General features: G+C 39.9%; 3 protein-coding genes across 3 annotated transcripts in view; 1 reads left to right on the top strand and 2 right to left on the bottom strand.

Moving 5' to 3' along the window:
- LOC308293007 (fibrocystin-L-like) overlaps nt 1–13,966 on the bottom strand; it is a gene marked incomplete at both ends in the record, with an annotated part of 57,990 nt that extends 44,024 nt beyond the window's left edge. Inside the window, 16 exons of the mRNA XM_080735432.1 lie at nt 1,508–1,643; nt 2,125–2,284; nt 2,511–2,599; nt 5,293–5,558; nt 6,272–6,361; nt 9,175–9,285; nt 9,533–9,603; nt 9,877–9,919; nt 10,032–10,108; nt 10,492–10,545; nt 10,658–10,751; nt 11,012–11,069; nt 11,415–11,505; nt 12,383–12,527; nt 13,101–13,178; nt 13,894–13,966. Of these exons, the coding sequence (XP_080591558.1) occupies nt 1,508–1,643; nt 2,125–2,284; nt 2,511–2,599; nt 5,293–5,558; nt 6,272–6,361; nt 9,175–9,285; nt 9,533–9,603; nt 9,877–9,919; nt 10,032–10,108; nt 10,492–10,545; nt 10,658–10,751; nt 11,012–11,069; nt 11,415–11,505; nt 12,383–12,527; nt 13,101–13,178; nt 13,894–13,966 (1,636 nt within the window). The remainder of the gene's footprint in view (nt 1–1,507; nt 1,644–2,124; nt 2,285–2,510; nt 2,600–5,292; nt 5,559–6,271; nt 6,362–9,174; nt 9,286–9,532; nt 9,604–9,876; nt 9,920–10,031; nt 10,109–10,491; nt 10,546–10,657; nt 10,752–11,011; nt 11,070–11,414; nt 11,506–12,382; nt 12,528–13,100; nt 13,179–13,893) is intronic.
- A 2,060-nt stretch (nt 13,967–16,026) lies between these two features.
- On the bottom strand, nt 16,027–17,197 carry LOC308292520 (transcription and mRNA export factor ENY2). Its single transcript, XM_080734872.1, has 4 exons — nt 17,008–17,197; nt 16,842–16,912; nt 16,616–16,690; nt 16,027–16,172 (listed from the first exon to the last, which is right to left on the bottom strand). Exons 1-4 carry the CDS (start codon nt 17,073–17,075, stop codon nt 16,096–16,098), a joined length of 291 nt encoding a protein of 96 aa, XP_080590998.1. The 5' UTR covers nt 17,076–17,197; the 3' UTR covers nt 16,027–16,095.
- A 290-nt stretch (nt 17,198–17,487) lies between these two features.
- Nucleotides 17,488–18,711, top strand: part of nudcd1 (NudC domain containing 1) — a 39,834-nt gene continuing 38,610 nt past the window's right edge. Inside the window, exon 1 of the mRNA XM_080734869.1 lies at nt 17,488–17,668. Coding sequence (XP_080590995.1) covers nt 17,557–17,668 — 112 coding nt within the window. The 5' untranslated portion in view covers nt 17,488–17,556. The remainder of the gene's footprint in view (nt 17,669–18,711) is intronic.

The raw sequence follows: 18,711 nt of genomic DNA, 5'->3' as shown, positions 1-18,711 counted from the left end.
AAACTACTGACCATCCATTTCATGAAGAGGACAAGTAAAAACAGTCAGGGTTTGTACTACCCCTTATAGAAGATTATCCCCAGGATCACAGGGGATTTTTCCTAAGGAATGTAATTTCCACCTATAGAAAGTCCTTATATAAAAGGCTGCAGATTCAAAACAGAATCAAATTTTTGCATTCTGATTGTTCTGGGATGTAAGGGTGCTACCTGTACACCATCTGTGCAAGTATGAGGTAAAAACAACCAGCAGGTAGAAAATGACAAAGGATTAAATTGGAACTTCATCTTTCAGGATAGGCGTTTTTGCCTATGTGGTGAGTCCCTTCATAGATCAATTTCATGACATTTGCAGTAAAAGTAAAACTCGGGACAGTGCATTTCATGAAGGGGACATCCTAAATATTTGAAAGAACTATGTCGCGTTTTGTTCTACCCCTATAGAAGATTATCACCAGACTTACAGGGGAACATTCTTTAGAAATGTAATTTCCGCCTATAGAAAGTCCTTATATAAAAGGCTGCCGATTCAAAACAGAACCATATTTTTGCATTCTGATTGTTCTGGGATGTAAGGACACTACCTGTAGACCTTCTGTGCAAGTATGAGGTAAAAACAACCTGCAGGTAGAAAATGACAAAGGATTGACTTGGAACTCCAGCTTTCAGGTTAGGCGTTTTTTTGCCTATGTGGTGAGTCCCTTCATGGATCAATTTCATGACTTTTGCAGTAAAAGTAAAACTTGGGACAATCCATTTCATGAAGTGGACATCCTAAAGATATGAAAAAACTATGTCGCGTTTTGTTCTACCCCGGGTAGGGGTACCTCAAAAACTAAGGCTCTTTTTTAGGGTTTTTTCCTCCTCTATTTGTTGTGTAGTCATTCACCTAACCCTGGCTCTGGGTTGGCGTGTTTCAGCCTATACTACTGAAACTTATATCACAGTATGTTTAAGGTTGTAATTGTGGGTGGCTGCTCTATGAGTGTGTGTTTGTGTTTAGAGAGTAGCATGGGCCTGCCCGGAACCTCGGTTCAGTCCAAATACCCTTATTCCGTTTCGGGACAGTTCTCATTTTTTGGACCCGTGCTACCCTCTAGTGTATGTGTGTGTGTGTGTGTGTGTGTGTGTGTGTGTGTGTGTGTGTGTGTGTGTGTGTGTGCGTGTGTGCGTGTGTGCGTGTGTGCGTGTGTGCGTGTGTGTGTGTGTGCGTGCGTGCGTGCTTCTGTGTGTGCGTGCGTGTGTGTGTGTCTGGCTGCCTGCATGCGTGTGCCTGCGTGCGTGCGCATGTGTGTTGTGTGTGCACCCCTAACGTATCTCTACCCCTAACATTAGTCATTTTAGAGAACCCCTCAAAGCTCAGATTATAACTTGAAACCAGGGACAAACACAAGACTGTAGAAGAGACATAATGGACATGTGTAGCTCAGGTTATCATTGATCATATTTATGTGGTATTGATGAGGTTTCCCCACCCCACAGAGTATGACATAAATTCAGGCTCTTACCAGTCTTGGTGCCCCCGTAGCTCAGTTTGAAGACTGTGCTTCCACAGAGATGGCTGGCACAATTGCTGTTCACAGTGACCTTCTGGACCTCACTGACCGTAGCAGCAGAGGCAGGCCAGGACTCAAAGATGACCACCTGGACAACGGTGGAACAAGAGACAGAAAGAATGGTGACACACGGGCAGTGGTGGAAAAATTACTTGCATTCTTTACTTAAAGCACTGTAAAAGTATCAATACTGCAATGTAGAAATACTTTATGTTAAAAGTACAAATTTGATTTGCATGTTGATAGGGCCTCCAACGCTATCCCCAGTGGCTGCAACCCCCGACTCAAGTCGGGGCCACCACACTTGCAATTTCCTGAAATTGTGCCTTCCTAGTTTTGTTGCACAAAATCAGCAAAAACAGCTGATGTTCATGCATACGATGCACCATATTGAGTCACTTTTTGCCTTTTGAAAAGAAAATTACTTTAGAGAAGGTTTGCCTGTGGTTGAAAGTGGTTAATGTGCATGGGTTCAGGAAGTGGTTTGTGATGAGAAACACTGGGACTTCTACTGAAGATCATAGCTCTGAACACTGACTACGCTAATAGGACATAATAGGATAACATACCTGTTTCTCGTCTGTGACATCATATTCTGCCACAATGTACTGCTGCTCATTGCGAGCATCGTGTGTCTGATCCTCTGTGAAGGCGCTTGTTGCTCGGAAGAAAGCCAGGTTAACGCTGGTTGGTCCACCATACTGTTGCTGCAGGATTTCCATGTAGTAGCTACGAAAAAGTGTCTTTTTACTTAATACACACAGTAATAGTTTGCAGGTATTTTATACAAATCATAATACTCCTCATCAATCTTCAATATAGTCTTACTACATTTTGTATTCATACTTTTTCAAGTGTTTAAAATACTATAGGCTAACTCTGAAACAGGGCCCTTGTCAAGTATTGGCCATACAGTTTTGTGAGGTTACAAGTGGAGTAAAAGACCTCTACTCACGCTTTTCCTTTCTCCAAAAGCATGGATCTAGCCCTCTGCGATGACTGGGAGTAGGTGGACGTATAATGAGTCTGGTAAGCAACCTTGACCTGAAATAGATTTTGTGAAATATATTTTGTGGGCATACTGTAAGTACTGTGGTACCAAAATCATTAATCGTTAATTAATTAATAACTGCATGTGATTACTAAACCTCCTGAGGTATGAAACTAAAATTCGTTGAAAACATTTACATCTATTTCAAAAAGCCCCCCAAACTTTTTTTTGTAGTGAATGATTCAGTACATTCGTGATTTGGTAGGCCGACACATGATCTTTTTGGTCATGTGATGAAGACGGATTCTATCGTGGTTGGCTGAAATTGACATCTAAAGTGTGCAGCTGTGGTCTGTTTTGAACAAAATGCATCAAATCATTAATGCAGCGTTACAAGTGCAGTGAAACTCTCCAAGCACATTTCCTCTATGTTGAGGAAAAAATAAGACCCTTTTTCATTAACATTCCTGACCTGGCGGTCAGTAGTAGATCAGGCCAACACCATACAATTTTCCCAAGAGCATTTCATATGGCTCAAGACATTATTATTAGTGTGGTTGCAATGGTTGTCCCCGCAGGGCAACCAGACAATACTTGTCTGACTTTAATCCATCCATCCATCTTCCTGGGCCTCATAGATAAACTTTTTTTTTTGCTGTGCTACTCCTCCCACAGTTTCGGTGGCACGCACTTGGACCATATGTCAACGCCTGGGTGCATTTTGCTAAGAGATAGGTTATATATAGTTTAATTTATATATATACATTTATTTGTGACTAGTTTTTCTCCATTGACTTTTCCCAAATGGAGATGACAAACATGATAGATGTCTGACATCATAGACCACATGAGAGTGACACAGTATGTCCATATATGGGTTTCCAAGATATGGGCTTAATATTGATGACACAGAGATCTCTGTAAATGGCCATTAATATAGTGAATTAATTTCCCCCCTTGACTTGAAAGGGGAAAATTCAAATGGTAAGACAAAATGAATTTGCGAATTTGTGTTATTATTTATTATTTATTGTTTTAATTTGTATATTGCAGTTCTTCCTTCTGCAATACACCTAACTAGTAGTACTAGGGCCTGGGTTTGATACCTGGGGATCCCCATATATGAGCATAAGGGGGTACCCTAACAGGGTGTAAATCAGAGTAAAGCAGGCTCTTGGGCCAGTTTGGTCATGGGATTGATGACATCAGATATCTCCATATATGGACTTTTTATTTAAATGTTATCCTTTATTAATAACTAGAAGCTGGGCCGCCCTTCGGGCGGCCCAGCGTCTAGTCGGCCACCTGGCCAACTCGGGAACGATGTAAATAGGGAATGAATCCCCCGCCCTTTAATGCAAACCCCATTATACCTGTTGTCATAGAACCCGTTTTGACCATCTGTTTGCCTGTGTCCATTTATGCCCATATATATCTGTATCTGTCTGTCTGTCGGCGTCCATTTTATGTCCATATATGGAGATCACTGCAGATATAGTTCTGGGTCCATTTTATGCCCATATGCCCATATATGGAGATATCTGTCTATTTGTGTCCATTTTATGCCCATATATGGAGATCTCTGTATCTGTCCGTCTGTGTCCCTTTATGCCGTATATGGAGATATCTGTTTATCTGCGTCCATTTTATGCCCATATATGAGATCTCTGTCGCTTTTGTTTGTTTCTTCTTTAAGCAGAATACACAGCCTGCTTAAATCTGCATCATTCAAGTCATCCTCCCAGTCCCACGCTTTGTCGCTTGTCTTATGTTTGTTTTTGTCTCTTTTATTTTCTTTTTTGGAGCGGACCCCATGAATGCCCCATCCTTTAATGCAAACCCCAATATACCTGTTGTCATAGGACCCGTTTTGACCATCTGTTAGCCTTTGTCCCCACCCTTTAATGCAAACCCCAATATACCTGTTGTCATAGGACCCGTTTTGACCATCTGTTTGCCTTTGTCCCCTTATGCCCATATATGGAGATCTCTGCACACACAGTACCGGTTGCGGAAAACTCTGATGTCAGACATCAGCTCCGCATTCGGGGATTCATTTTATGCCTATATCTGGAGAAAGCGTGTGCCGGTGGGAAGAACGGTTCTCGAGATTCACATACATACATACACATTCACAGAGATTTTTTGTTGACTCATGTGGCGTACGTGATGTCACAGCCTTTTATGAAGTGATGTCACAATGAGTCAGCGCTTGCGCCGATTTCCTCCGGAACAGCCTGATGTCAACAATCAGCTCCGCATAAGGAGATTCCGAACGTTTTGCGCCGGTTTCGGAAAACCGTGAGTCGGGTCGGGTCGAGGCCCGGCACTGCACTCCGCGCGGCGGCGGGGAACGCGCGTGCCGAATCTGAAGCCGGTGGGATGAACGGTTCTCGAGATACGTGGATTACAAACAAACAAACAGACAGAGGTTTGTCGCATTTATAGATAGATAATATGTATCCATATACATACAATATATGTTATGCCCAAACATGGAGATCCCTATCTGAACCAGCCACACAGATATGGGCCATGCCATCTGGCCAGTGATATATATCAATGACATCAGGGATCTTCATATATGGGCATAAAAGGGATACCCATATATGGATTATTACATAGGTGATGTCATAGTATGGATATCTTATCCAGGGTTTGATCTTTGATCTTTGATATGTGTTAATTGCGACCTTCGGTCGCAATTAACACATATTTGATTCCACCTGTGACAATGACTTATTACCTTGAACTCTGGATGGCTGGAGTTGCTGAAGTAGAGCTCACAGCGGTCATCGCATTGAAGATACAGGGTGTAGTACTCAGTTGTGGTAGGCACAAAGAAGCCTGACAAGCGTGTGGCAAACCAATTGTGTGGTGTGGCGAAGACGTGAGGCATGGAGTCAATCCATTCCATGTGATGTCCAGTTGTGTTCTCGTTGTAGGTCAGGATCTCCTCCAGAGACCCTGGTCTTGTGTCATTAAAGACCTCCATCTTCAACCCCCTGCCACCTGCAAGCACATTTAGATTAAGTGTTATGGTAAAAGGTAAATGATAGGTGTAAATCACTGTTTCCCAAACACTGGGTTAGGATTAACACTTAAAATAATTACCAAAAAACTAATTTCATGAGTATTTACTCATTATATACAGTACATTTTTTATTTTATTTAAAAGAAAAAAATCTAAGAAATTCCATAAATTAGAAATTTAAGAATTAAGAATTTAAGAAGCGTTGTGAGCTTGTAGATCTGTAGTTTTCACTAGTTTGAGTCCCGGGCAAATGTCTAATTTTTCTTTTGGGTCACGAGCTAAAAAGTTTGGGAGCCACTGGTGGAGGGGATTAGAACACTTTGATGCAGTAGGACTTCTGGAATGCATATCAGAGGTGTCCACAGAGCTTTGTGACGCAGTATTTTGCATGATGCTATACTTTGAAATAAGTACTCTTATCACAGTGACATGGTACATAATCTCATCCTGATAGTAATGACATCAAAGTCACCCACTCTTTCTTTATGAACTGTTATGAACTTTATGAATCTGTTGAGAGACACTTTACAATGGCAAACGCCTGAAATTCTTCTGCCCTTGAAGTCTATGTGGTGACATAATTTTGTTTGTGATCAATCTTTAGGTGAACAAGATAACGTTGAACAAAGCATGGAATTTATCACATCAAAAGACAACAGCAGAGAAAGAGAGAGACAGGGAGTGTTCTTACCGGGATTGGCTGTTGTCATGCTCTTTGGTTGTCTCTGAGTCATGCATGTAATTTTCTCATCAGACACACTCTGGATTTTGCAAGGCCTGCCTTTTAGACAATCAGAGAAAAGCCACTGTAAGCATCTCGTGACTCAGAATAATATTTCAACAACACACAGGTTACACAATAACGGATCAATTATTGCTCATAAGCTCCTTTAAAAGTATAGAATAGTCCCCAATCCTTGGGGTGTTTTTGTCACATTATATGTATAATATATATATACTGTACAGTACACAGGTGAAATTCGTCCTCTGCATTTACACCTCCTACTGTATAACAACTAGGAGCAGTGAGCAGCCATTGGATTCTACAGCGCTCAGAGAGCAATTAGGAACATTTTGTCAATTGCCACTATGACTCCAACGGTGTCTGACTCTCTCAGTTTTTCAAGCTTTCACCAGATACCAGGGACACTGTATCTGCGTTTGCTGGCAGAGGAAAGAAGACTGCCTGGGGAACTTCAGTGAACCCCTATGCAGGGCATGACATTAAGGCTTGTCCTTTTGTCCGGGACAATTAATAAATCAAGTTAATTAAACATGTACTTGTCCGGACAAGTGGCTCTTGCTTTCACTTTTTTCCTACAGTAGCAGCTTTGTGCTGTATGCAGGACTGTGTAGTGGAGGGGGCCAAGGGATGGTCTTATTTATTTGTCAATAAATAAATAAATCAGAAAAAGAAATGTATTTAGAGAAAAGACAAGATGAGTGTTAATATGTTTTAATTTACTGCTTTCTATTGTTTTAGCCATTTTAGTATTTTGATTTCAGTGGGTGGGGGCATGCGTACAATGGATAAATATATCCTTTTAGACACAATAAGCAGTCAATTTCTTACTATTTACACCAGCCCCCATCAAGTCACATCTGCCCATGAAAGATTGCGGTGCATCTTGGGAATGGGCTTATTGTGTCATATTTAGCCAATTGCATTAAAATCACTAAAACAATAGAAAGAAGTAAATGAAAACAATTTAACACTCATCTTGTCTTTTCTCTAATGAATATCTAAAATATGAACCCTTGTTGTAAAAAAAGTTGTCCTTTAAGCCCTGCCGTATGCATGCCAAAGTGAGATCAGTGAAGGATAAATGTTCCTGCTAGAGCGGTTTGTGGTGCTCATGTATGACCGAACCAGTGAGTGCACGGAAGTGAAGGATGCCGGAACAGCTCTTCACACAGAAGTCAAGAACACTAGAGAACTTCCCTCCAACCCAGGCAGAACTCAAGCAACAATTCAAGCACACTTGCTGCCAGGCCAACTGTTGGAACCAGGCGTTGGTCCTGGAACCAGAGATGCCAGAGCCATCTAAATGGGCCTGGACAAAGGAAACAGCTGGGTGGCAACAGTTTTGGACCTCTAGAGGTCAAATCTGACTTCCCTACACATCTGAAAATGTATGGTATGGTATTTACTAACTATGCTGAAATTGTCATGTTTCTTACAAAAAGTGCATGATTTTATTGCTGCACTATTCCCTTGTGGTCTCTTGAAAGATGTTTTTTCAGGCCAGTTTTGAAATAAACCAGTTATTCACATCCTATAATGGATGATGTCAGGGTATTCCACATTGTGGTGGCAGAGAAGTAGAATGAGAATTAGGAAGTTATTAGGCATGCCAGGCAGGCCCTTTTTTAGAAATGTTGAGGCAATCGTGTGGGGTTTAAACTGAGCACACTATTACACATCATTTTAGAGTGAGTCATTGCACAGTGATGTATCTTCAGCATCATGCAACTCTATAGCTCAGCACCAATGTTTCAAGTAATTTAACCCAGAGACGACAAACCTTAATGCACTGTTAAAAAAACTTGTGAAATACTATTGTGTGTAACAGATAGTTTGTCATGGTCTGTTAATAGTATGTTCCTATGGCTTCTGAAAATTCTTTCTTCTTTGTAATCCCAGGCTGGCCCTTGCGTGGCTTCTACGGTTTTAGAACTATGCGTGCATTCTCTATTGTTGAAATGATTATGGGCCCTCATAATAACATTCTGGAATGTTCAGTCCGGCACGACACATGTGACTGATGTGTCTATTCATGATAAACACCTGTGTCATTTGTCAAACAATATCACAGAAACAATCACAACCAGTATATGAATAAAAAGAAACAGAAGCATTCATGTCATTTCATGCGGTGACAAGCAACGCCTCTGTCATCTCAGGTGGCGTAAGAAGTTCAGCATTTGGACAAAGATAATGGGCCTTCTAGAGAGGCACCACTGAGAGCATCCTGACTGGATAAGACATTGGGTACTGCACTGCCTTCAAGTGCCTTTAACAGAAAGTATTTTCCATGTCTCTACATCCTTTTTCATTGCTTCACTGGATTCTGGTTGCTGCTTGCGCACAAAAAACTCAAGGGCATACCACCCCCTTAACTTCAGGATTCAGCTAAGACAGGAAGTCTGTTTGCCCCTTTTTTCTTGTTGCTGCAGTGCAAGAGCCACAGAGTTTACTCTCATACGTGTAAAAATTAAAGAATATTGAATCTTGAATCACTTAGTTTTACAACACAATGTTATCACTATTCTTAAAGAACAGGAAGGGAGGCATTCAAAATTCATACGAACTGGTTTCAAGGATTTACCAGTCAGATAAGATACAGATTAGATTCGAAAAGAACAAAACTAAACTAAACAACACAGGCACAACCTACTAGCTGGTGGTTCCCTCCCTGGCTGTGTCTGTCTGTTAATGATGTAATGGACCTTTGCCTCCAGGCCCACATACAGGTATAACCTGAGCTGGACATACCTACTGCAGGTACTTTCCTTTCCCTTCCTTCACACTGCCTCACCAATTGTAGGTCTAAAATAAAGATCACCTGCTAATAAACCTAAAAAACGAATTACCTCCTACGAGGACTTGTGCTGGACGATCCGTTTCATCAAAGAAACGTCCATGGATGGAAAGCAGAGTCCCACCTAGCACACCGCCGCTTGATGGAGAGACTCCTGTCACCTCTGAGAAAATAAACATACATGACAAATGCTAAGCATGAATGATGCAGAATAAGGGTCTAAGTTATATTTAGGAAACTTGACACAGGAAAACACACGTGGAGACGTATCTGGTCAAGGTGCCAAAGCAGCCAGCAAAAACAAAATACATTTTAAGTAAAAAAAAAAAAAAAGAATAAGGGTCTAAGAACAAGGTGTTCGTTTAATACAGTATAATCAAGTTTGACGACGCATTATTTTACTTTTTTACCTGCATAGGTCTGAAACATGGAGAGCTTGTTTGCAGCTGAGACCCTGTATACGTCCTTGTCTGTTGAGCTCCTGATATAAAAATAATAATAAAAAAATTAAGATTAAGAAGGATAAACATACTTCTCTTTATAAGACAATACACTAATGTAGAGAAATGCGCAACAGTTAATTTAAGTAATCGATTATAAAATAGCTGATCTACAAGTTCACAACGTGTCACATAGTGAGCTTGTAGACTGGCTATCGCTATTTCTAAAAGCACTTCCTGATTATTAGGGGATTAGGGATTATTAGGGCTGCTCAAAATAATCAATAGTTACAGCCCTAGTGATTGTTTTTTACCTTCCATAATCAGCATCCAGAATGTAACTCAAGTTATGGTGCCCTATGATGAAAGATATGTGTTTTATTAACAACTTCAAACATATACCGGTATATATATTTAAAAAAAATACACACACTGTATACAGTATAAACCATCAACCAAATTGTCTTACCAACATATGTCCCAGTCATTCTGCAGCTCATGTATCCCCAGTGAGGGTGACCTTCAGGGTCCAAAGTCAAACCATAGCTTTGGAAACATTTCAATGTGTATTTATTAGTGTAAATAACAATAATTGTTCAAAATGCAGTATCACAATGCAATATCATATTGTATATGCATTCTTATACAGCTTACAATATTACCTCTACACTTAACCAGGCATCGCCTACTGTAAGTCATTAAATATATGTCTCTCCACAGCAGAAAACATGTTGCCTCACCATTTTAAAACAGAGAGCTGTCAGAAGTTTCTGAACTAAAGTCACCAGATTTATTACATTTATTTCACTTGATGATTGAAGTGATTCTGATTGTGATTAACATGTTATGTTATAATATGTTAATCACAATCAGAATCACTTTGATATACTTGATATATAATTGCTATATTATAACAAATACGGACTTACAGTTCATCCGAGTTCGGCTTCAAGAGATCACAAGGCATTCCTCCCATGTATGCTCTGTAATCAACAAGGCAATATGGTACTGAATTGATACAAATTAACTTCTATGTGAGCAAACAAGAAGCCATTATGTTTATATATCGTCGTCATCTTTTATAATGATTCTTACCTCAGAAATCTGACGTTGAGACCATTTGTGCTCTTGGCAGTATTGCTTCCATACACATCAGTGAATATCCTACCACGTAATTTCACCACGGTGCCTGTGTTTTGGCAATGGGATTCAGAATCAAGTTCTAAAGTACAGTACACGCTACACAGTAAAATGCTAAACATTAATGTATTCATTTGTAACTCAAAACGTGTACAAATAGACCCTTAAAGGTCCATTTAGTAACTGTACATTTGTACACTCTCTGAGTTAAATTAACACTTAAGATTTGACTGTGTAGAATATAGTCAGAGACATGTAATATGGTCAGAGACCATAAAGTGTATTGCAACAATAAGAACTGTACTGTACCTGGGGGACCAGAGACTGGACTTAGACTGTCGATAGAGGGAGTGCGCCACCAGCGGACCTATATTAACATCATAGAAGTAGTAGCGCCATTAGGAAGGGTAAAACACACCATCAAACAGACCACATCCTAAAACACTCTAGAACACACCACAGTATGATCCACCTGCCAAATTTACCAAATATAAAAACACAATAAGACAAGATGTGAAAGTATGGGATTTCATGTCAAAAGATAAAAGCCTTTGTCCTATACTGTGATTTCTGTTTACAAACTTGTGGAAAACAACACTGTCACTTGCTTGCATGCACTTAAAACATTTTAATAAGACATAATGTAAAGGCCTAATGTTTCACATTTATGACCCTCTTTGTACACGTAGCCTATGTAAAAAAAAAGTCTTACATAGAAAGTGCACCAGCCGCATAACTGGCTGTCAGAAAAGGGAACACCATCCACACTAACATGGACCCGATATGTATCCTGTGGCATGGCTCTGTAATGGAGAAGAAAAACAAAGTCTTACAAAGAAAGTGCACCAGCTGTATATGTGGGTCGAGCCCCCACATATCTGGCTGTCAGAAAAGGGAACACCATCCACACTAACACGGACCCAATATACATCAATTGGCATGGATCTGTCATGGAGAAGAAAAAAGAGTAAACATTTTGACATGCATTTAGTTGCTCATAGAGCCTATACTTTCCTGGCCATACCACAATGATAAATTAGTTTGTATCCATCATTACAGTTTCTATCTTGCTAAATATCACTGGAGTCCTTGAACTTCGTTGTGCCTGCTGGGCAATGACAAAGTGATGTAAGTGATATTTTTCGGTCAAAACAAAGGGTTTTTTGTTAAAAGGTTAAATTACTAACTATTCTGATAGTATTCAATGCCAGCTAGGTCCTACTGCATGCTATATTGTTTTTTCAGTAACAGGGGTCCCCCTGTCTCTCCAGGTCTTTAATAAACAGAAAATACATTTGCATGTGGGTTGCGGTTGCCAATCATCAGCCAATCAGGAAAGAGTAGGCTACCCATTTATCAGTTTGTCTGCTAATTTCTTTATGTCATAACTTCCAATTTACTTTTTAATCTGTATATATTTTTTTGTATCTGTGCAAGTTCTCTCTCCTGATTAATAGGTATCCTGACCTGAACATGCCTTTTCTCCATAAAGTGCTGGAGACTGAGAGACAGGGAGACTCCTGCTGAACAAACATTCAATATCAATGAGTAGGCTACTATCAGAATATGGAGATATTTAAGGCTTATTTTAAGAAATACATGTCACTAAACAGGTTCGTTTTACATATAGGCTATAATGAACAGGCTATCAGCTTTGGTATACAGGTAAGTGCTACCTACCTGGTATAACACATGATTTGATTGCCATGTGTTGAGTCTCTCTCCACATCACAGGGGACTGAGCGGGTAGCTGACACCAGAGTCACACGGTTGCCGAAATTGTCGTCTTTAGGATTCAACTGGAACTGATTTTCTTGAGCAAAGCCTGCATGCAGAGAGGATGTATGGATGCTTATGAGTGCCTTTCCCCCCTTTTGTCATTGATGATATCCTATGCAAAGTAGGCTACTTTGTTCTATCCATCTGTCTTTCAATGTTAGGCTATAGGCTATGAGATATAGGCTACATAAAGTGGTTCCTGAAAGCTTACTTGGATCTCATTTTAGTTGACCTTGGCTTGTACCAGTGCTTTGTACAGGCTACTGTCATGAAACTGCATGTAGACTTAAATTGTTCCTATATGCAACCTATAGGCCTACATTCTTCAATCAATCAATCAGATGCTACTTTTAAGCATTGTAGTTTATGAAAAGGTGTCGCTTGCCAAATAGAACGGATCTGACTGCCCGTATAGGCCTATATAAGTATCAGTTCGGTTTTGCAAAATCCTCACGCGATAAATTAGATCCTTGAAATTATTTTGCTTGTTTGGGACAAAATGTCACTGCACCCTGAGCTCAAATTGCATCCTGACAGACAAGTGATTAAAATATAGCGTGATTCTTCTTGCAGTGATTTTTGCTACTCGACACATGTGTTTGTTGTGTTTGTTTCTTACCTTCTCCTGAAATTGTAAGTCGTGTCGCTCCGTTTGTGCTCCCATGCCTTGGCGATATGCGGGTGACTCTTTGTGCATCTGAAAAAGGAGATTTTTTTTCTTTAACGGCTGCAACAACTACTAAAAATAGACGGCTTATTCCGAATAAAGAAGCATCAAGGCACATCCACGGTTTTGATTGTTTAGATGTAGCTCTGGTCCATCGCTTTCACCTCCCGCATTGCTCCCGGTGAAGCTCTGACAGACCCGTCGGGAAACGCATGGACTCGAGATTGTCGGCCCCGCCGAGCGCTCAATACTAGTGAAAATAAACAAAACCGTTTCACTACTCACCAAACCAAATGTCGTTTTGCGCTGTTGAACGTCTATTCTCCGCGGTGGTGAACCCCTCAGCACCCCACCTACTCTGTAAAATACATTATTTTTGTCATGAAATAAAGTGCATCCAACTCGACCGCCGCTTATTTCCGGGTTGTGAACCATTGTATCTGTGGTGGCCGCTAGGTGGCTCGAGGTGGGTGCGTTTTTTTTCTTGACAAAAATAATGTATTTTACAGAGTAGGTGGTGCTGAGGGGTTCACCACCGCGGAGAATAGACTTTCAACAACGCAAAACTACCTTTGGTTTGGTGAGTAGTGAAACGGTTTTGTTTATTTTCACTAGTATTGAGCGCTCGGCGGGGCCGACAATCTCGAGTCCATGCGTTTCCCGACGGGTCTGTCAGAGCTTCACCGGGAGCAATGCGGGAGGTGAAAGCGATGGACCAGAGCTAGTTTAGATGTAGCCTACTTACTACTACAGCTGCAGCACCAAAGTACGAAGAAGAGAACGAGTGGCAAGTGCAGATGCCACCGCGCGCCCTCCATCCTCGGAGATGTCCCCTGGATGTCCCCGGCTCACTCCAAGTCAACTCAACGTAACTTCTGATTCTAAAACAAAGTGCGCTTAATTGTGACAGGTGCAGATCTGGAGTTCGCTCTTTCTCTGTTGATTGACTCCCGTCTCTTCAAAGATAAGAAAAATAAAAACTGGAAATTAGCCTATTAAACAGATTGGTATTTTAAGGAATAACGTGAAATATTAATGTTCCGTGCACAATAGAACATTAATAGCCTACATGTCTATGGAATAACACACAATTGTTGAATTAAATTTAAAACTTAAGTAGACCTATAAAGTATTATTTTTAGTATATATTTTTTAGCCATTTCATAGTGTCTGTCTACCTGCAAATCCAGAGAGCTACACACTCAAGAACAGGCTACACTTACATTTTATATGTGAGCCTGTCTGTGAACGTGTGACGTCTGTCACCTGAAACTGGGAGGAGACATGTTCAAATCATGTAATTTATTTTAATGGATTGTGTTGTTGTTGCTTTTATTGGACAGTGCAGTGGAATGGGAGGAGGGTCTAGAGACCAAAATAGCCTATCCTCAGCGGTTTATTTTTGTTCTGTTCTTTTTTTCTTTTTTTTTTTGTAATTGATGTTTTACATTCTAGTCATGCTTTTGTGGGCTATAGACTGTGGAGTATTGGAAAGCACTTTGGGCTGCAGCTATATTGTTTTGACTTGACTGAAAGTATAGGGAATTTAATAGAAGACCCTATTTTGGACTACAATGATGTATTTGACAATTATTTAGATATCTAGGATGTAGCAGGCATATACCTGCTATCCTAATTAGGCTATAGACCTATATGTATCTTTTGTAGCACTTGTCTTGGCACTATATTTATTTAAATGGGAAAAATCAGTTTGCTTGAAATGACATCAAATTACACAATGATCAGGGATGCTGTGAGAACATTATACCCAAAGAAACTGCTACACCTTGTTGTCCTTTTAACTCATACTCAAAACAACCTCCAGAAAATACTTTTTTATTTTGTTTGAAAGAGCAAGTCAGTCATTCTTAACCCCAAGTGTTTTGACCTTCAAATGTTCACCTTCAGCAAGTGATGATGAACATTGGTAGACCATTACATCATGGCCATGCACAAAACACACTAATACCTAAACGCCAAATGCCAAACAGCATGTCAGACACATTAATGCATGATCACATGATGTCATGCTGTCATGAGCCCATTCGTCTCCTTCCTCTATTGGCATTTGTCATCAGTTCTTTCTCTTCCTTTTATGGATTCATACATTATTGCAAATGTCAATATTGACAGTTTTGAGTATCCTAGAATATATATTCTTAATTGTTGCGAGTTTCTAAACGTAGTGTTCATTCACCACTATATACTATTACTATTATAAAATACTATACTATTTTACATGTATTATGTGTGTTTATCATTGCTATTTGGAATTGGAAAATCATTCTTTGCTGTTATGGTTGACCAGCAATAAAACTAAGTGGAGCTGCTAACCAGTGCACATATATGCTATATGCTTATATTTTTTTTACTGTCGATTAACTCAGGCCGGGAACACATTTTGCTGTTTGGGAGGGGCTTACAGTACATGTACAGTATGTAGCAACATATTTGTTTTGTAGGCTAATTTCTGATTTAGCCCTATTCTATAGGTTAGGCCTAAATGGGTTAAAAAAAATAAAAGATCCAGCACCTGGAGTATATCATGGCTAGCTACACATTCTGAATAAGACTTAAACAAAACGTCAATAAAGCTTTTTGGCGTTTAAGTGTATCTGTCCTGCACCTATACCCTCTAGAGTCTAGAGAATGTGCATTATATGCCAGATCTATTTGTCTTATAGGTATAGGCTAGGCAACTCAAGATTCTACTCAGGTTCAACATCCCTAATTAGACAAACCGACAGGAATTGCAATGACCAAAATGGCCACGGCTTAATTTATTTCCAAAACTGTTGCATAACAATAAATGAACTCAATATCAAAACACATGATAAAATATAAACACTCAGCGCTTCCCATAATAAGAACAAAAATCTGTACTTGAACTTTAATTGTTGACCTACAACAAGTAAAACAAAAAAATGCCTTAAATGGAATGTTTCATTCACAAAGTTGCATGTTGAGCTAGAAACGCTCTGATTCTCTGTAGGAGTTCTTTCTTCACGCTGTCAGGAACAAGTGCTGCAAGAAATGTAGGGGGCAGAAAGATTAGAAACAGTACATTAATTAACACAGTTGGCATACCCTGGAGTAGCAGCATGTATAAACTCACAAAAAACATAAAATAAATCTAAGATTGCAATGCGACACACTGTCCGCTTGTAAAACGGTTCTTGATGGCAAGCAAGGCAGTTGTGTGATGTAGATGTTGAGTCCTTCATACACATTTTTTATTCATCATTCATGTAACAATGTTTCAATCCCTCCCTGATCTTTGTCAGGTTAAAAAGTCACTTTTAAACCTGATGAAGATCTGAGAGGTATATATCCACACAAGAACCAGACTAAACCAGGGAGCTTTTGGGATTCACGCCACATGAATCCTAACACTTATTGGTGGCGAAGAGTGAAGACCAGAATGGTATTGCAGCGCCCCCACCCCCACTACGTTGTACCATACATACCTCTGCCTTTTGGTGTCACTTCTGTGACCAGGTCCTCTACTGTGACATGTTCCAGGCCCTTTTCTCTAATGACATCTGGACACAAAAATTAAGAGATCCATTAGCTACACAATATACACACACCACAACAATTATAAATGGTGAGACAACCAGTTTCAAATGAAACCAGTTCCGGGGGAAAACCGGTGACGTCTGGGACTCTATATGAACAATATTTGCAACAAACCTTTGCACTGTGCCTTCAGCTGATCCTTCCAACCACATTCCACCAGCTTTGCCCTGAGCAATTCTTTCAACCTGGGGGTTTGAAAATGTATCGGAAATTCAGACCATGGAATCTCACATCTAGACAGGACAGATCTGGACAAGGCAGTCAGACAGGATTTACTTACCGATCCCGTTCTCCCATTTCTATTAACTTCTGGTTGATTGCAGCCCTCATTTGTGAATCTTTGCTCATGTTCTACTGCTGAAATAAAATGTAAAGACTACCGATAGTAATCTACTCTCATGCAATGATGTACTGAAGCAATGGAGAGAGTTAAGACAAAGGTTTGATGCACAAGCTAAACGTTACCCTCAAAGATGTTTGTGGGTGGGGGGGAGAAGTCCCTTCACATAACTATACCGCCGCCACACACACTATACAAGGTTGAACGTTCCGGGGTTGCACAGTACCATTATGTTAAGAAAGTCTGCTATGTGCGTTGGGCTCGCAAAAATGAGTTCAATACATTTATACAAATGGAAATAGGAAAAGTAGTTTGAAAGACTTACATTCTGAGCTATACATTTCCCCAATTGATTAAATAGTTCGTGTGTCCCCCCTCAAACAGTACCGTGAGCTACAAACAGGAAGCACATGTTTCCCATCCATTCCACATCATTATCTCTGCACATATCTTTTCATTTGTGGTCAAGTCATTAATATTTGCGACGCCATGACCGCAAATTATTCTTTGAAGGTCAACAGGGACCTTTTGGATCCTAACTTTGAAAGTTACAGATTGTCGCTGGACTCCATTCCCACATACACCGTTCAACTGGATGCTGGTAAGAGTCTACATGTAGCTGTAGTGCAGTAGAAGTATGATGCTATCTTATTACTATGGTAACAGGGAGAATTTGACAATTGAGACAGCTGTTTTTTTAGGGAGAATTGGGCACTATTTCTTGGGGAGAAGATTATTATCTAAACATGAACTGTGTTAGCATTCAGTTTTGCCCTATTATGGTTCCTAAGACAAAAATGCTGTGCCAAGAATACATAATGGGCTATATCTATGGACAAGACTTGGAAAATGTTCACAGCTGAAAATACATATGGAAAATAGTAACACTTTAGGCTAATTAAACACATTGGGCTGTCAAATCTTTTTAAACATCTGTTTATTGAAAGCATTTATGGAACAGTATACAACTTTCAGATTCAACACACAGTGGACTGACAACAACAAAACAAAAACATCGATCTGAGCTTCATACTTGTCCATCAGACCACCCAGCTTTATCACACTGAGTTATAGCGTGGTTATGATGTATAGAGGTACATTCCTTCCTAAAAGCTTTGGCAAAGAAGACGAATGGTGACACCAAAAGGTTTGTATGTAACTACAAATTGGTGAAACAAAGTCCCTTGATCTTCTGGGCATTTCCCACACAGAGAAGTGTCCTTAAATAATGTATTTAATTTGGTAGGAGGAAAATACAGAATGCACAATCTATCAAGGACTGTCTTGATCGATGCAGTGCTTACTAAACGATTAATACCAATTAATAAAATAACAAAGCTTAAACACAAAGATACATAAAGATTAAACATGCGGCTCACTGTGGAAAAGTGACTAATTTTCCAGTGCCCACTTTGTACAAAAGTGCCCAGTTCTCCAGTGCAGTGCTCAATGTAAAAGTGCCCATGCCTACAGTTCTCCTTTATTCACTACTATAGTATATCTGCTACTTCTTTTATCAATCTCTGCCATTATTGGCAATATTATTGTGGTTTACATCTAGTTTAGTTTTTACATGCTTCTTGAAAGTGGGTGCAGTTCAGTAACTTAGGGAAAGGAAAGCGTGCATCACTTAAAACATAGTTG

This window comes from Nannobrachium achirus, assembly GCF_963921795.1.
Source record: "Nannobrachium achirus genome assembly, chromosome: 10".
Taxonomy (NCBI): domain Eukaryota; kingdom Metazoa; phylum Chordata; class Actinopteri; order Myctophiformes; family Myctophidae; genus Nannobrachium; species Nannobrachium achirus.
The sequence above is the reverse complement of the archived record's forward strand: the minus strand, read 5'-3'. Positions and strand labels throughout refer to the sequence as shown.

What these genes read in the sequence shown, in the direction of transcription:
- LOC308292520 (XM_080734872.1), bottom strand. Translation starts at nt 17,075, where the DNA reads ATGAGCAAAGATTCACAAATGAGGGCTGCAATCAACCAGAAGTTAATA. An exon ending in GAAATGGGAGAACGGGATCG is followed by an intron (nt 16,913 to 17,007) that starts GTAAGTAAATCC and finishes TCAAACCCCCAG; the next exon opens with GTTGAAAGAATTGCTCAGGG. An exon ending in AGTGACACCAAAAGGCAGAG is followed by an intron (nt 16,173 to 16,615) that starts GTATGTATGGTA and finishes CATTTCTTGCAG; the next exon opens with CACTTGTTCCTGACAGCGTG.